The sequence below is a fragment of the Saccopteryx leptura genome, chromosome 5, assembly GCF_036850995.1.
Source record: "Saccopteryx leptura isolate mSacLep1 chromosome 5, mSacLep1_pri_phased_curated, whole genome shotgun sequence".
NCBI lineage: Eukaryota > Metazoa > Chordata > Mammalia > Chiroptera > Emballonuridae > Saccopteryx > Saccopteryx leptura.
Genome location: NC_089507.1, coordinates 1316801 through 1331740, shown reverse-complemented (window position 1 = coordinate 1331740; position 14940 = coordinate 1316801). Strand labels below are relative to the sequence as shown.

Sequence of the window (14940 nt, the reverse complement as noted above, 5' to 3'; positions counted from 1 at the left end):
AGGAGAGAGAGGTCCTGGTGCAGCCCACTTGGGCTTGAACCGTCCCTCCTGCAACTCTGGCTCAGAGCATCTGCACCGCGACGGCGGACACCAGGACAAGAGACACTTGGGGTGTGTGTTTCCATGAAAATTAGCCTGGACCTGGCCGGTTTGCTCAGTGGTAGAGCGTTGACCCAGCATATGGAAGTCCTGGGTTCGATTCCCGGCCAGGGCACACAGGAGAAGCGCCCATCTGCTTCTCCACCCCTCCCCCTCTCCTTCCTCTCTGTCTCTCTCTTCCCCTCCCACAGCCAAGACTCCATTGGAGCAAAGTTGGCCCGGGCACTGAGGACAGCTCTATGGCCTCTGCCTCAGGCACTAGAATGGCTCTGGTTGCAACAGAGCAACACCCCATATGGTCAGAGCATCGCCCCCTGGTGGGCATGCCGGGTGGATCCCATCGGGTGCATGTGGGAGTCTGTCTGCCTCCCTGCTTGTAACTTCGGAAAAATACAAAAAATAAAAAATAAATTAGCCTATGAACTCAGTCAAAATACACCTTCAGGTAGGAAACAGGTATTAATGTTCATTGGACTGCCGCGTGCTCTCAGCACTTCGGCTTTACTTTAACGATGTGAAACCGCCAATGTGGGAAGGGGGACTTCATTCCCAAGCTTACTGATTTACTTTGTATTGATTTTTAACTTCACTATTCAGGACTTGACTTCTCATATTTAAGGAAACTCCAAAGGTAGGCGGGATCAACACTTCTCTTTTCTTAGCAAATCCTTTATAGACAGAAATGAAGAGATTTAAATTTTACCAGACTCAAACTAGTTCAACTGTCTCGGCCACCAGGGAGGCCTCATTTACACAGATCCCAAATGTGTGTTAATTAAAATATCTTCTTTTCCTGGCTTTTAGTTCTGATTAAAGTGAGTCTCCTAAGGATTTCTGCCAAGTCATGCTCTGGTGGCTTGTGCTCCAAGCATGGGCCCACGGGGCAGGCTTTCCTGGTTGCCTTCAATCCATACTCTCCCTTTCCTCCTGAGTAAACAAAACCCTGATTTTTAGGTGGGCATTTTCCGGCCTCCCAGGCAGCTGGGTACGCCAAGAAGTGACAGGGTAGAAGACTTATGGAAAGTCTTCATGAGGCCCTGGCTGATTGGCTCAGTGGTACAGTGTTGGCCTGGTGTGTGGATATCCCGGATTTGATTCCTGGTCAGGGCACACAGGAGAAGTGACCATTGGCTTCTCTACCCCTCCCTCTCCCCTATTTCTCTCTTTCTTCCCCTCTTGCAGCCATGGCTCAATTGGTTCCAGCGAGTTGGCCCCAGGCATTGAGGATGGCTCCATAGCCTCCATCTCAGGTGCTAAAAATAGCTGGGTTATAAGCATGGCCCCAGATGGGCAGAGCATTGCTCCCTAATGGGCGTGCTGGGTGGATCCTGGTCGGGGTGCACATAGAGGTCTCTCTGCCTCTCCTCCTTTTACTAAAAAAAAAAAGTCTCGGCCCTGGCCGGTTGGCTCAGTGGTAGAGCGTCAGCCTGGTGTGCAAGAGGTCCAGGGTTTGATTCCCGGCCAGGGCACACAGGAGAAGTGCCCATCTGCTTCTCCACCCCTCCCCCTCTCCTTCCTCTCTGTCTCTCTCTTCCCCTCCTGCAGCGAGGCTCCATTGGAGCGGGGATGGCCCCAGGCGCTGGGGATGGCTCCTTGGCCTCTGCCCCAGGCGCTAGAGTGGCTCTGGTCGCAATAGAGCGATGCCCTGGAGGGGCAGAGCATCGCCCCCTGGTGGGCGTGCCGGGTGGATCCCCTTCTCTTCTTTATTTTTTTTAGCATGGGGGTGGAAACAGAGAGAGAGAGATGAGAGGCATCAACTCATAGCTGTGACACTTCAGTTGTTCATTGATTGCTTCTCATATGTGCCTTGACCGGTGGCTCCAGCTGAGCCAGTGACCCCTTGCTCAAGCCAGAGACCATGAGCTCAAGCCTATGACCTTTGGGCTCAAGCCAGTGACCCTGGGATCATGTTGATGATCCCACGCTCAAGCTAGTAACCTCAGGGCTCAAGCTGATGAGTCTGTGCTCAAGCCAGATGAGCCTGCACTGAAGCCAGAGACCTCACGAACTTGAACCTGGGACCTCAGCATCCCAGGTCGACACTCCATCCATTGCGTCACCACCGGTCAGGCCCCTTCTTTTCTATCCTGCTGCCTGGACTCAGGAGGTGAAGGCAGGCACTTAGGCAGCCATTCTGCACTGTGAGAAGACAGATACTGCTCACAGAAATTAGAGGACATTCCAAAATGAATATGAAGCAATAAAAAAAAGAAGCATTTGATTTCTTTTTATTAAACAAGATAATCAGAAAAGCAAATGACAAGTCAAGGAAAGTTGTTTAGTTATACAAATGAGATGCAAAACCAACTTTATTTTATTTTTTTTTACAGAGACAGAGAGAGAGAGGGATAGATAGGGACAGACAGACAGTAACGGAGAGAGATGAGAAGCATCAATCATCAGTTTTTTTGTTGCAACACCTTAGTTGTTCATTGATTGCTTTCTCATATGTGCCTTGACCAGGGGGTTACAGCAGACTGAGTGATCCCTTGCTCAAGCCAGCAACCTTAGGCTCAAACTGGTGAGCCTTGCTCAAGCCAGATGAGCCCACGTTCAAGCTGGCGACCTCAGGGTCTCGAACCTGGGTCTTCCGCATCCCAGTCCGACGCTCTATCCACTGCACCACCACCTGGTCAGGCCCAACTTTTATTTTATTGGTGGAAATGCACTATACAAAAGGCTGAAAGTACCAGAGTACCTGCCTGCTCCCTGATCCCCTAATTTTTGTGAGCAATGTATTAAAAATGGCAGAAGAGCCCAGGTCCCTGACGACTCCTGGGGGCTGCCATACCTCACAGGATCGCCTTCCCGGAGAGCTCCTTTACTGAAACATGAATAACCTTGTCTGAGCCACTGTGATGTTGGGAGTTCTTCTTTCTATGCAGCCAAATCTAATCCTAACTGGTATGTCCACGGCCGTGAGGTCCGTTTTTCATCCGGAGCAGTTTGAGCTGGGAAGCACTGGAAGGAGTCTCTGAACAGCAACAACAGCCCTGGCTTTGGAGTTGGCCAAAGACAGATCCACAAACCGCCCATCAAGTGTCTACCCCGAGTTCCTGTGCTGGACAGGTGGCTGAGGGGCAGGCTTTGTAGGGAAAGAATGAAAGTGCACTTGGACACGTCGGGTTTAAGGGGATCTCTCTGTCACTCAACTGGCAAAGAACAGGAAAAGGGGTCTGGAGTCCCAGGGTGAGGTTCAGGCTGGAGATGTGAGTTTCGAAAGGGTTGGAAGAAGTGGTTTATGAAACCACACGAACACTGGAAACCCCCCCCCCAGGTAGGGTGTGGAGAGAGGTGCTTCCCAGGACTGAGTATGGAGACCCGAGTATGAGGAGGTTGGGGAGGAGAGGAGGCATCAGCCAAGGAGACTGAGAAGGAGCCTCCACAGGGGAGAGGCAGAAGGTGTGATCTGTTTCCGTCAAGTGAGGACAAAGTGCCCAGGAGAGAGGACGCGGCTGGGTCACCCGCTGCTGACAGCTGAAGGAAGAGAGGGTGCTGAACTCTGATCGTCGGATTTAGCAACATCGGGGTCAAGGATGACTTTAATAAAGAGCCTGGAGTGGAAGGAGGGGCTGGGTGACCATCGGATTGGATTGGAGAGGTGGGTTCAGGAGAGAAGAGAAGCTGGAAGGGGCTGGCCCCTCTGGAGGGTCGGAGGGTCGGAGGGTCGTGCACTTTAGGGGAGCAGTGACTGGGGGGGTATGCTGGAGGTCAGTGGGGAAGGTCAGGCAGGTACAGTACTCAAAAGAAGACGGATGACCACCAGCACAAAAGGCAAAGCTCAGAAGCTGGCCCTGCCCAGGTTCACACTGAGGTGAATGGAATAGAGGGTCAGGGAGCCCAGTATCCTCTGAGTTCCTGGACCCGGGGCCAGTGTTAACCCGAGGAGTAGAGGGTCAGGGAGCCCAGTATCCTCCGAGTTCCTGGACCCGGGGCCAGTGTTAACCCGAGGAGTAGAGGGTCAGGGAGCCCAGTATCCTCCGAGTTCCTGGACCCGGGGCCAGTGTTAACCCGAGGAGTAGAGGGTCAGGGAGCCCAGTATCCTCTGAGTTCCTGGACCCGGGGCCAGTGTTAACCCGAGGAGTAGAGGGTCAGGGAGCCCAGTATCCTCCGAGTTCCTGGACCCGGGGCCAGTGTTAACCCGAGGAGTAGAGGGTCAGGGAGCCCAGTATCCTCCGAGTTCCTGGACCCGGGGCCAGTGTTAACCCGAGGAGTAGAGGGTCAGGGAGCCCAGTATCCTCCGAGTTCCTGGACCCGGGGCCAGTGTTAACCCGAGGAGTAGAGGGTCAGGGAGCCCAGTATCCTCTGAGTTCCTGGACCCGGGGCCAGTGTTAACCCGAGGAGTAGAGGGTCAGGGAGCCCAGTATCCTCTGAGTAGAGGGTCAGGGAGCCCAGTATCCTCTGAGTTCCTGGACCCGGGGCCAGTGTTAACCCGAGAAGCAGAGAGCACATTCTCTCTCTATCGGGGGAGGTGTTACTTCCACATCCTGCACCCTAAATCTGCACGTTTCAGAGCAGCCAGGGCAGTGGTGCTGGGGGGGGTGGGGAAAGCGCCAGGCTGTGGGGGGGGCAGGCCTGACCTTGCTCTGGACGCCCTCCCAGAGCCAGAGCTCGGCAACCTCTTTGGGCCTCAGTTTCTCCGGCTGACAAGGGAGGGGAGTTTAAAGTGAGATCACACAGTCCTTTTCAGCTTTCTGCTCGGCACATACAGGTTCTCAGATTTTGTTGACTGTTCTTACGGATCCAAACTAGGACGCCGTTGGGGGAAGTAGTGAATATGGAGGAATATCTTTCCTTTTTTTTTTTTTTTTTTTTTTTTTAAGTACCATTTACTGTAACGATTAAAAAACCCCACAAAAAACAGCCTCACCAGGCGGTGGCGCAGTGGATAGAGCGTCGGACTGGGACACGGAAGGACCCAGGTTCGAGACCACGAGGTCGACAGCTTGAGTGCGGGCTCATTTGGCTTGAGCAAAAAGCTCACCAGCTTGGACCCAAGGTCGCTGGCTCCAGTAAGGGGTTACTACAGGGGTCCCCAAACTTTTTACACAGGGGGCCAGTTCACTGCCCCTCAGACTGTTGGAGGGCCGGATTATAAAAAAAACTGAACAAATCCCTATGCACACTGCACATATCTTATTTTAAACTAAAAAAAAAACAAAAAAAAAACACAAAATGGGAACAAATACAATATTTAAAATAAAGAACAAGTAAATTTAAATCAACAAACTGACCAGTATTTCAATGGGAACTATGCTCCTCTCACTGACCACCAATGAAAGAGGTGCCCCTTCCGGAAGTGCAGTGGGGGCCGGATAAATGGCCTCAGGGGGCCGCATGTGGCCTGCGGGCCGTAGTTTGGGGACCCCTGGGTTACTAGATCTGCTGAAGGCCCGTGGTCAAGGCACATATGAGAAAGCAATCAATGAACAACTAAGGTGTCGCAACAAAAAACTGATGATTGCTGCTTCTCATCTCTCTCCGTTCCTGTCTGTCTGTCCCTGTCTATCTCTGTCTCTGACTCTCTCTCTGTCCCTGTGAAAACAAACAAACAAAAAAAAAACAAAGGCACATTTTTGTCTCTGTGGATTTGCTCGTTCTGGATCTAACATACAAGAAGTTATTCATTGAATATGTAACCTTTTGAACTTGCTTTTTGTTTTTAGCATAATGTTTTCAAGTACTATTCGCTTAGTAAATGACTCAAAAAAGCACATCAGGGGATGAGAGAAAGGGACGGTGATTACTGAATGACGGGTGTTTTTCTAAGGTGATGAAGAAAAAAGGATCGAAGCTAGAGAGAAGTGGTAGTCATAGGACTGCGAACACACTCAATGCCACCGGACTGGATACTTTATAATGATCCATTCTGTGACAACGTGAATGTCCCCTCCAAAAAAAATAAATACATAAAACAATGCTTTTTTAAAAAAAAAAAGGCACAAGTTCACGTCAGTTAAGGAGCTGGGGAAACCAAAAACAAACAAACAAACAAGGCGGTAAGGGAAAGCAAGAAGGCGGGAAGCAAGGGCTCCGGGAACTGGCATGCAGGCGGTGCGGACGGTGCCATTCGGGTCCCCCCTCTCCACCTCCGTACCTGCCGCGGGGTCCGCGGGCGGTCCCGCACCTTCCTTCTCGACTCCAGCCACCGACACGGGGGCCGCGCGCCCCAGCGTGCGCGAGGGGGCTCGGGAAGCTCGGTCAGTAGGTGCCCCTATGCTCGGCTCCTCCTGCTCCGTGGGGATTCCACGAGCGCTCGCAGGGTCTGCAGTGGCTGGTGGCGGTGCCGTTTGAACGCCGTCGCCTAGCAACCGGTGCGGCTGCGAGAAGACAGCCGTCCCCGGCATGCCCAGCGTCCGCAGCGCGCGCGGGACCCCGCCCCGGAGCTGCCCAGCTGCCCGACGGGTCTTGTAGTTTTCCGGCTCCGCGAGGCGGAGGGGTGCCCCGGGGCGGGGAGCGCGCCTCGGGCGCGGCGCGGCACGGCGCGCGGATTAGGGGCTCGCGGGCCTTGGCGCATGTGCAGCGCGGGCGCGGCGGGGGCTGGCGGGGGCTGGCGGGGGCGCAGGGTGTCTGTGAGCGGCCAGCGGCGAGGAGCCGGCGCCCCGTGCCGCGTCAGCCGGTCCGCCTGCCCCGGTCTGCGGGGCTCAGCGCCGCGCGCCACTCGCAGAGCATCTCCCGGCCGCGCGTCTCCCGGCGCCCCTGCCCGCCCGGCGCCCCGGGACCGCCCGCCGCAGCCGGGCCCGGGCGCAGAGCCGCCGAGTGAGGGCCGCCGGGCGGGCCGGGTCGGCGCGGCGATGATGCACAGGTTCCGAAAGTGGCTGTACAAACCCAAGGTGAGCGGTCCGGTTCGGTCCCGCCCTCCCGGACAGACCTCCTGCACTCCGCCGGGCACTGACCGTCGTCTTCTCTCTTGCGAGGGGGTGGTCTCCGTTCCAGCCCAGCGAGTGGCTGTGTCCAGGAGGAGGGGAGCCCCCAGCCCCGTGCGCGACGTACCCGCCCGCGCTTACCCTCGGCCCGGGGTGCACCCCTCTTCCCTCTCACTCTCGTCGGCAGCCAGGGCGGCCCCTCTCCCTCCCCACCCTGGTCCCCTAGCACTTCGCGGACCCGCTCCGTAGCTCGTAGCAGACCCCTACTCCTGGGTCCGGGAAAGACATTTCCATCCTCCTCCCTGCACCGGGGTGACTCCCTTATTCCCCTCTGCCCCCACCCCTATCGTGGGCTTGGAATGTACCTCCCTACCTCCCTCCGCACCCCGGAGCAGACCCCTCCCCACTTTCCCCAGGCTCTGGAAGGAATCCCGTTCGCTCTCTCCGGCCCCTGTGTAGAGCGCATCTCCATCCACCGTCTCTGGGCCCTGCCTTCCCGAACGCGGACGGGTCCGCACTTCAGCCAATGGCGTCCCCATCCGTGCCCGGCGCCCACCCGCGCGCTCCTGCAGCTCGGCTGGAGACGGTTCCTCCACCTCCAGGCGCGTCGTCTCTCCTCCGCGCGGGGTCGGGGTCGGGGTCGGGGTCTGGGTCTGGATCTGGGTGGCGCGCCCTGCGCCTCGGCAGCTGCGCCAGTCGCACTGCGGGCGCTGCGTCCCCGCCGCCCGCCCGTGCTTGTGTCAGGGCGGGCCAGGGCGGCGGTGCCACGGAGCTGGGCGCAAGGGTCCTGGACACACTCTCGGTGACCGGGGCTGGCGCAGCGGGAGGGCCCTGGGCGCCCAGGAGTTGGTTGGGGGACGGGGTTGTGGCTTGGCGACCAAAGGACGCCTTGGACATTCGAGGTCGAAGTGTCGCTGATGGACCCAGGGAACCCACTTTTCTGGATCTGGCTTCCTAGTTCCTGTTCCTCACTTAGGGTGGTCTCTCACGGCGGCGTTTTCCTTAAATCTGTGCCCGCTTGGTGAGCCCGTGCAGGTCCCTTTGGAAGCCCCGCACTCGGGGTCGTGGGGCAAAAAGCTCCGAGACTCCAAGGACCCAAGGCTGTTGGAGGGAAGAGTCCTCCTGGTGTGAGCATCGGATTAGGGGCTCAGAATGCCTGGGGGCTGTGCGTTGGGGACCTTGGATTTAGTTCTTTTTGTGCCTGGAACTGACCTCCCTGTCATGTAGCAGCTACTGACTGGTGGTGTCGGCGGCTCTGTGCGATCCTGGGGCTTCGTCGGGCGCTGAGTGTGGTTTGGGGCCCGCTGCCCTTGGCTGCCTTCTGCAGGCCCTCTTCTCACTCAGTTTCCCCGGTGCGTCGGTCTCGCAGCCCAGGAGGCTCTCAGCCCCGCCTGCTGTTGCTATGTAGACTGCCCGCTGCACCAGGGTAGGGGGTGGGGCAGCTTTGTTTTTGTGTGACTTTTATCACCAGTTAAGGAAAAACTTAGGTTCACTTGTGGAAAAAGGTCGTTTGGGGGTGGGCAGTATTATTATTATTATTATTATTATTTTCGATGGCAAATAGCAAGGGCCAAGGGAAATGTATCACAGGTCAAGTAAGGTTCTGGTGTCTCTGAAAATGCTTTGTCAGGGGTCCTGGGTCTCCGGCCTCCTCTGTCCAGGTGTGGCTGTCTGTGCAAGAAGAGGCTTGTTTCCGGGGACACCTGCCCGTGTTCTGTCTTTGCAGGGGATGGAAAAGGAATGGTGGACACTGCTGGGCTTCATCAATAGCTAGATAATTTCCCTGGCCCTGCCTGTTTCAGTTCAGGGCAGGTCTTGAAAGGTGGAAAATGATTCTGTCCTTGAGCTCATGCCCTAGAATGGAGAATTGTGTCCCTACGTTTCTCTCTTCAGCCAACAGCTGCAGCCCTTCCAAGGTGGGCTCCAGGGGCTGACGCTCAGGGGGAGTCAGTGAATTAACCAACCCTGGTGCTGGGGCCCCAAGCTGGGTGCTTTAGGAGAAGAAGCGGAAAGTTGTTGCTCTGATCCTTGCGTTTTCTTCTGTCTCAGTCCGTGTTGTCTGAGACTTTTCGTCGCTGATCCCTGGACTCGAGACACTTCTGCATATAAGATCTTTGTGTCCTGCATGGTGTTTGTGGGTGCCCTGCGGTCAGTCCGAGGCTGGGCAGTCCCTCCGTGGAGATCTGTCTTCCGAGTTAAATGTCTTGATTGTTTGAAGGGTTGGGGCTATGTTAGATCACCCCAGTCAGCTTTTCATTTTTCACGCCAAAGCTCATATTTTTGCCTGGCGTTATGAATTGAGTTTTATGCTTCCTCTTCCTATCTAATTTAACACATTTTGGCACAAGTGAGCGCCCAGTCAGTGCTGGGAAGATTCTGGGCCTGGAATAGTTGAAGTGTTAAATGTGAGCTGTGGGAGGATGTGCGGCTTTAGGATTTTTTTTTTTTTTCACTTTTGTATTTAGATACATACATATACAATTCAAACTGCATTCTTGATTTAATCCCAGCTCCGGTTTAAAACTGAACACTGAACTTCTTGTTCATGACAGTGCAGTGAGTGGAAAATATTCTGAAACCAAAAACATTCATTGTTCTTGTCGTTCTAAAAAGCGTTTGGAAATGCTTTAAACTCTTCTTATCTGACACTAATTTTCCTGTCTGAATCATTAATAACTAAGTTGAGTAAAAAAAAAAAAAAATCTGATGTATATAATATAAGTGGTTTCATCTTAAAACGCCATTTGCAAACACTTGCCATTTCCATGTGTCTTCTTAAGGCAGACTTTTAAAATACCACGATGCTTTTTTCCTTTCTGCAAAGCATTCAGATTTGTGAGTCTTATCAGGGCTGAGTGTTGCCTGGAAAAGGCTGTGTAGGGACGCTTCTCAGCCCGTCCTGCACTTGGGATGCTGGTGAGATTCTTTCTCCGCTTTTGTTAGGGAGAAGAAGCCTTTCCACGACGGCTTCCACTTTAAAAGGTGAAAAGAGTTGGTGTCTTCATTTGAAGCCAATATATCCGTACTTGTGTGACTCTCTGGTTTATCACTTTCTTGTTGATCCCTGGTGACTCTACTGAGGGGTGAAATTCTGGGATGGGGGAAGGGGACAGTGACTGGGCCCCACGAGGACTTCTCAGCAGTCATCCAGGAGCCTATTAATGATGGTACAGGATGACTTGGTATTTTCCCTCTTTGCGGAAGAACTGACAGTCAGGTGGGTGACGCTGTCCAGACGGACAGGGACCGCTACGTGCTGGGGGATGGCCACCCTCAACCGTGCTGTCCTTCCAGAGCTCTGTCAGAGCCCTGTGCCAAGCACGAGCGCTGTTCTGGGGACGTGGGATTTGAACGGTAACTTTCTAGCCAGGTTGCTAACTGGTTTGTTTTCAACTGAAGAACTCTTTTAAGTATCCAGCTGCAGCTGAGACTGTCCTTGGAGGACCAGGTTGCTTTCTGAGGTGAGGTACTGGAAAGCCAGGGTTCCGGAAAGCCTGGCTGCACAGGCTGTGCCCGGGGCCAAGTCCGGCTCCTCGCAGGTGCCTGGCAGGGCAGGGCTGGGAAGTTCTGGGAAGGATGCTAAGCAGTGCTGAGTCAGAGCGGGCGCGGCAGGGCGAGCATACTCTGTCCCTGAACTCAGGAGGCATTGGGCCCCTCCCTCCCCGCTGCTGCCAGGTCTGGCCACCACCCCGCCCAGAGGCTTCCTTCAGATGCACGGGCACGGCCAGGCAGCGGGCAGAAGGGAGTCCAGCTGGCTCTGAAGTTCGGAGGGCCTAGGCTGGACTGTACTCCTGTCTGTGGCTGGGGGAGAGAGCGGGGGGCCTTGGCCCAGCCCTGGGCCACCAGCGTCTGCGGGGCCGGCGAGAATCAGAGGTGGCTGCAGGGTCTGTGCCCGCTGCGCCCTCACGGCTCGGCGGGTCTGTGCTTTTTACAGAGCAGCGTATGGACGGGAAATGCACGATCCGGTTTCTGTTAAATGGGCGAGTCGTAGGCGGCAGTCTTAAGCTTCACCTAATGGTATCTGGTCTTGGCGTGCAGCAGGCGGTGGTGTTCTGCCCCCTACCCCACCCTGCCCCCGCTGGAACGGGAAGCCTCTTAGGTCACTTCAGATGCTCAGTGCCTCTCCTGAAGCTGCACGAATTCCCAGCACGGCAGACACACTGGTTTTAAGTGTGTGAAATGCACGTCTAAGAGCCCGTTAAGTAACCTAATGGTCACCGGCGATTTTGATGGTTTTCTGTCTGAGTCAGCGGCATGACGCACCCCAGCTCTCGGGGTGCTGTGTGCCCCATGGTTCCAGCTCTGAGATAGTGAACACTTAGATAATGCGGGGTGAAGGGTGTTTTGTGGTCCTGTTTGCCTCCTGACACAGCTTCGGGGTCTGGGTGGAGAGTAGGGCTGTCTAGAGAGCAGCAGGGGTTTTCCTCCCAGGGCCTGGGTGGGAATCCTCCCACACACCCCAGCCCGGGCCTCAGTTTCCCTCTCTGTCAGCTGGGGGGTGATGGCACCTGCTGTGTGGAATCTGAGGAGACCACCTCTGTCCAGCCTTGTCAATAATGGCCATTGTCATGACCCGTGGGACACGCAGGCAGGTAAGAAGGTGTGGACTTAATGCAGAACCACACATGGGTGTGTTTGGGAGCCCCAGAGGCCATTGTGGTTCCCAGTGACTTCTGTCAGGTCATTTTGACAGTGGAATGTCTTAACAGATGTATCCCCCCCCCTTTTTGGTGGCATGTAACCTCGGTTTTGGGGAGCAAACCCTCGGGCTCACGGATGGGCCCCATTACCAGCTTGAAGTAGTCATGACGATGTGTCCTGTACCCTCACTGCCGCTGGGCTCACGCCTTCTGAGTGATATTCCCATGGCTGAATTTCAACGAGCGTGGGCAGAGGTGGGACCACCGTGTCAGGCCCAGCCCCCAGCCCTCTCAAGCCGTCCTCCTGTGGCTGTGACCTGCATCCCCACCCCCACGCCCATTCCTTGGCTGGAGGCCCAGGATCCCGGAGAGGACTCCGGGGCCATCGGTGGCAGAGGCACCAGGGGAAAGGGGCGGGTGTAATAGCAGCTTGAGGATAGACCTCTGTTGGTTAAACCACTGAGGTTTTGGGGTGTTTGTCAATGATTAGACTGTCCTAACAGACCCTGTGTTTTTTGTTGTATTTTTTTGAAGTTAGAAACAGGGAGGCAGCCAGACAGACTCTTGCATGTGCCCAACCGGAATCCACCCGCCATGCCCACCGGGGGGCGATGCTCTGCCCATCTGGGGCGTTGCTACTAGAGCCATTCTAGCACCTGAGGCAGAGGCCATGGAACCATCCTCAGCGCCCGGGTCAACCTTGCTCCAGGAGCCTCGGCTGCGGGAGGGGAAGAGAGAGACAGAGAGGAAGGAGAGGGGGAGGGGTGGAGAAGCAGATGGGTGCTTCTCCTGTGTGCCCTGGCTGGAAATCGAACCCGGGACCTCCACACGCCAGGCCGACTCTCTACCACTGAGCCAACCAGCCAGGGCCGGACCCTGTTTTTCAAATGAGGTCTCAAAGGCCTGCGTGAGCTGGCTGGAGCCTTCTCAGCCAGGAGGAGGCAGGGTGAGATTTTGAAGTGGGGTCTGTCCACCGGTCTGCCCACCGCAGCCTGGCGTCAGTGAGCTCTGGCCCTGCCCTGTCCTTCCTGCTGGCTGGGCTGGAGCTGTCCTCAGTGTTTTACATGAGGCTTATTTGGTGAAACAATTGCATTTGTACTTTTCACAGTTGGATGGCAAAGACACTTAGATATTGATGAGCAATTCAAGTGTTGGAGGAGAAAAACAAAAATGAATGGATTTAGCTGAATAGATTAAGCAGAAGCAGAATAGGGCATGTCATGTTATGGTAATTTATGTAGAGCAGTTGGTTAACAAATATGGAACGGCCTTTTCTTTCTCACAGTGAGTATTTGAAGCTCTTTCTTTTCTCATTGTTTTCATGCTGGGTGAGTTGGGGGATGCTGGGGGCACCCCAAGCGGGGCTTCCTTCATGGCTGGGGGTCCATGGAGCTCTGCTGTGTGTGGGGGGGCTCCTCCAGCCATGCTTTCCCCTAACTGCCCCCCCCCCAACCATGGTGCACCAGTTCTGGGGAAAATGGGTTAGCACACTCACTGTGGTTGGTGTCTTTGGGGCAGTTATTTTTATCTTTGGAGTTTCAGTTTTTGAGACTGTTTTTTTTTTTTTTTTTTCTTTTAGGATGTTATAATTATAAAATAATCTAAAGGACCATAAACTACTTAAATGTTAGATGTATTTAGGGACGTACACTTAGGCCCTGGCTGGGAGGCTCGGTGCATGAGGTGTCGACCCAATGCACCGAGGTCCCAGGTTCGATCCCCAGTCAGGGCACATATGAGAAGCGATCAGTGAGTGGACAACTAAATGGAACTACGAAGTAGAACAGCGAGTTAATTCTTCTCTCTCTCTCCTCTCCCCTTTCCCTCTCTTTCTTTGTCTATCTGTCTCAAATCAATGGAAAAAAGTAAGGAAAAAGAAAAAAGAATGTTTACTCATGCTCATAACAGCATTCCACCAGAAGGTGGAAACAGGTCAGAGGCCCATCCAAAGAGACTGAGTGGATAACGTGGTCTGTCTGTGTGCACGGAAGTATCACGCAGCCATGCAAGGAATGACCCTACTACACATGGGTGAGCCTGAAAACATGCACTCAGGCCACACGGTGTGTGATTTTATGTACATAAAATGTCCAGTACGGCCCTGGCTGGTTGGCTCAGTGGTAGAGCGTCAGCCTGGTGTGTGGAAGTCCCGGGTTCGATTTCCGGTCAGGCACACAGGAGAAGCGCCATCTGCTGCTTCTTCACCCTTCCCGCTCTCCTTCCTCTCTGTCTCTCTCTTCCCCTTCCACAGCCAAGGCACCACTGGAGCAAAGGTGGCCCGGGCGCTGAGGATGGCTCTGTGGCCTCCGCCTCAGGCGCTAGAATGGCCCAGATGTGCAGAGCATCGCCCCCTGGTGGGCATGCCTGGTGGATCTGGTTGGATGCATGCTGGAGTCTGTCTGACTGCTTCCCCGCTTCTAACTTCTGAAAAATACAAACAAACCCCCAAAAACCACACATACAAAAAAAGTCCAGTACAAGAGAGTCTAGGGACAGAGAGTAGAGCGAGGCTTGGGCAGGGGACAAGGAGGGACAGCTAAAAAGTGTGTGAAAGGGTCTTCTTTTGGAGCAATGAAAAGGTTTTGAGACTAGAGAATGGTGGGGGTGGGACAACCTTGTGAATGTTGCAAATGCCACTGACGGGCTCACTTTAAATATTTTATTTTTTTAAACTTTATTCAGTTTTTTTTGAGAGAGAGACACAGAGAGAGAGAGAGAGAGAGAGAGAAAGGAGAGGAGCAAGAAGCATCAACTCTCATATGTGCCTTGACCAGGCAAGCCCAGGGTTTTGAACTGGCAACCTCAGCGTTCCCAGGTCAACACTTTATCTACTGCGCCACCACAGGTTAGGCTGACTGGCTCACTTTAAAATGGTTCATCCCTGGTTGGTGGCTCAGTGGATAGAGCATCAGCCGGCATATGGATGTCCCAGGTTTGATCCCCTGTCAGGGCACACGGGAGAAGTGACCATCTGCTTCTCCACCCTTCCCCTTCTCTGCCTCTTCTCCTCCTGCAGCCAGTGTCTCTATTAGTTCAAGCATCGGCCCTGGGCGCTGAGGATAGCTCAGTGGGTTCAAGTGCATCCGCCTCAGGTACTAAAAATAGCTTGGTATTCAAGCATCAGCCCAAGATGGGATTGCTGGGGAATCCAGGTGCTAAAAATAGCTTGGTATTCGAGTGTCAGCCTAAGATGGGATTGGGGCTCATGCGGGAGTCTGCCTCACTATCTTTCCTCCTCTCACCTAAAAATAAATAAATAAATAAATAAATAAATAAATAAATAATAGTGGTATGTTATGTGAATTTCACCTCAAGAAACAGAATTCTAGCATTAT

The 14940-nt window shown here is 54.2% G+C and overlaps 2 protein-coding genes across 7 annotated transcripts in view; one reads left to right on the top strand and one right to left on the bottom strand.

The window, feature by feature from the left end:
• Nucleotides 1–6389, bottom strand: part of CFAP99 (cilia and flagella associated protein 99) — a 48714-nt gene extending 42325 nt beyond the window's left edge. For all 3 annotated transcript variants that reach the window (XR_010751694.1, XM_066386856.1, XM_066386857.1), the window contains exon 1: nucleotides 6197–6389. The gene's annotated coding sequence lies outside the window, so the exon portion shown is untranslated. The remainder of the gene's footprint in view (nucleotides 1–6196) is intronic.
• Nucleotides 6390–6538: 149 nt separating this feature from the next.
• ZFYVE28 (zinc finger FYVE-type containing 28) overlaps nucleotides 6539–14940 on the top strand; it is a 74294-nt gene continuing 65892 nt past the window's right edge. For all 4 annotated transcript variants that reach the window (XM_066384775.1, XM_066384770.1, XM_066384773.1 and 1 more), the window contains exon 1: nucleotides 6539–6932. In XM_066384775.1, coding sequence (XP_066240872.1) covers nucleotides 6615–6932 — 318 coding nt within the window. In that variant the 5' untranslated portion in view covers nucleotides 6539–6614. The remainder of the gene's footprint in view (nucleotides 6933–14940) is intronic.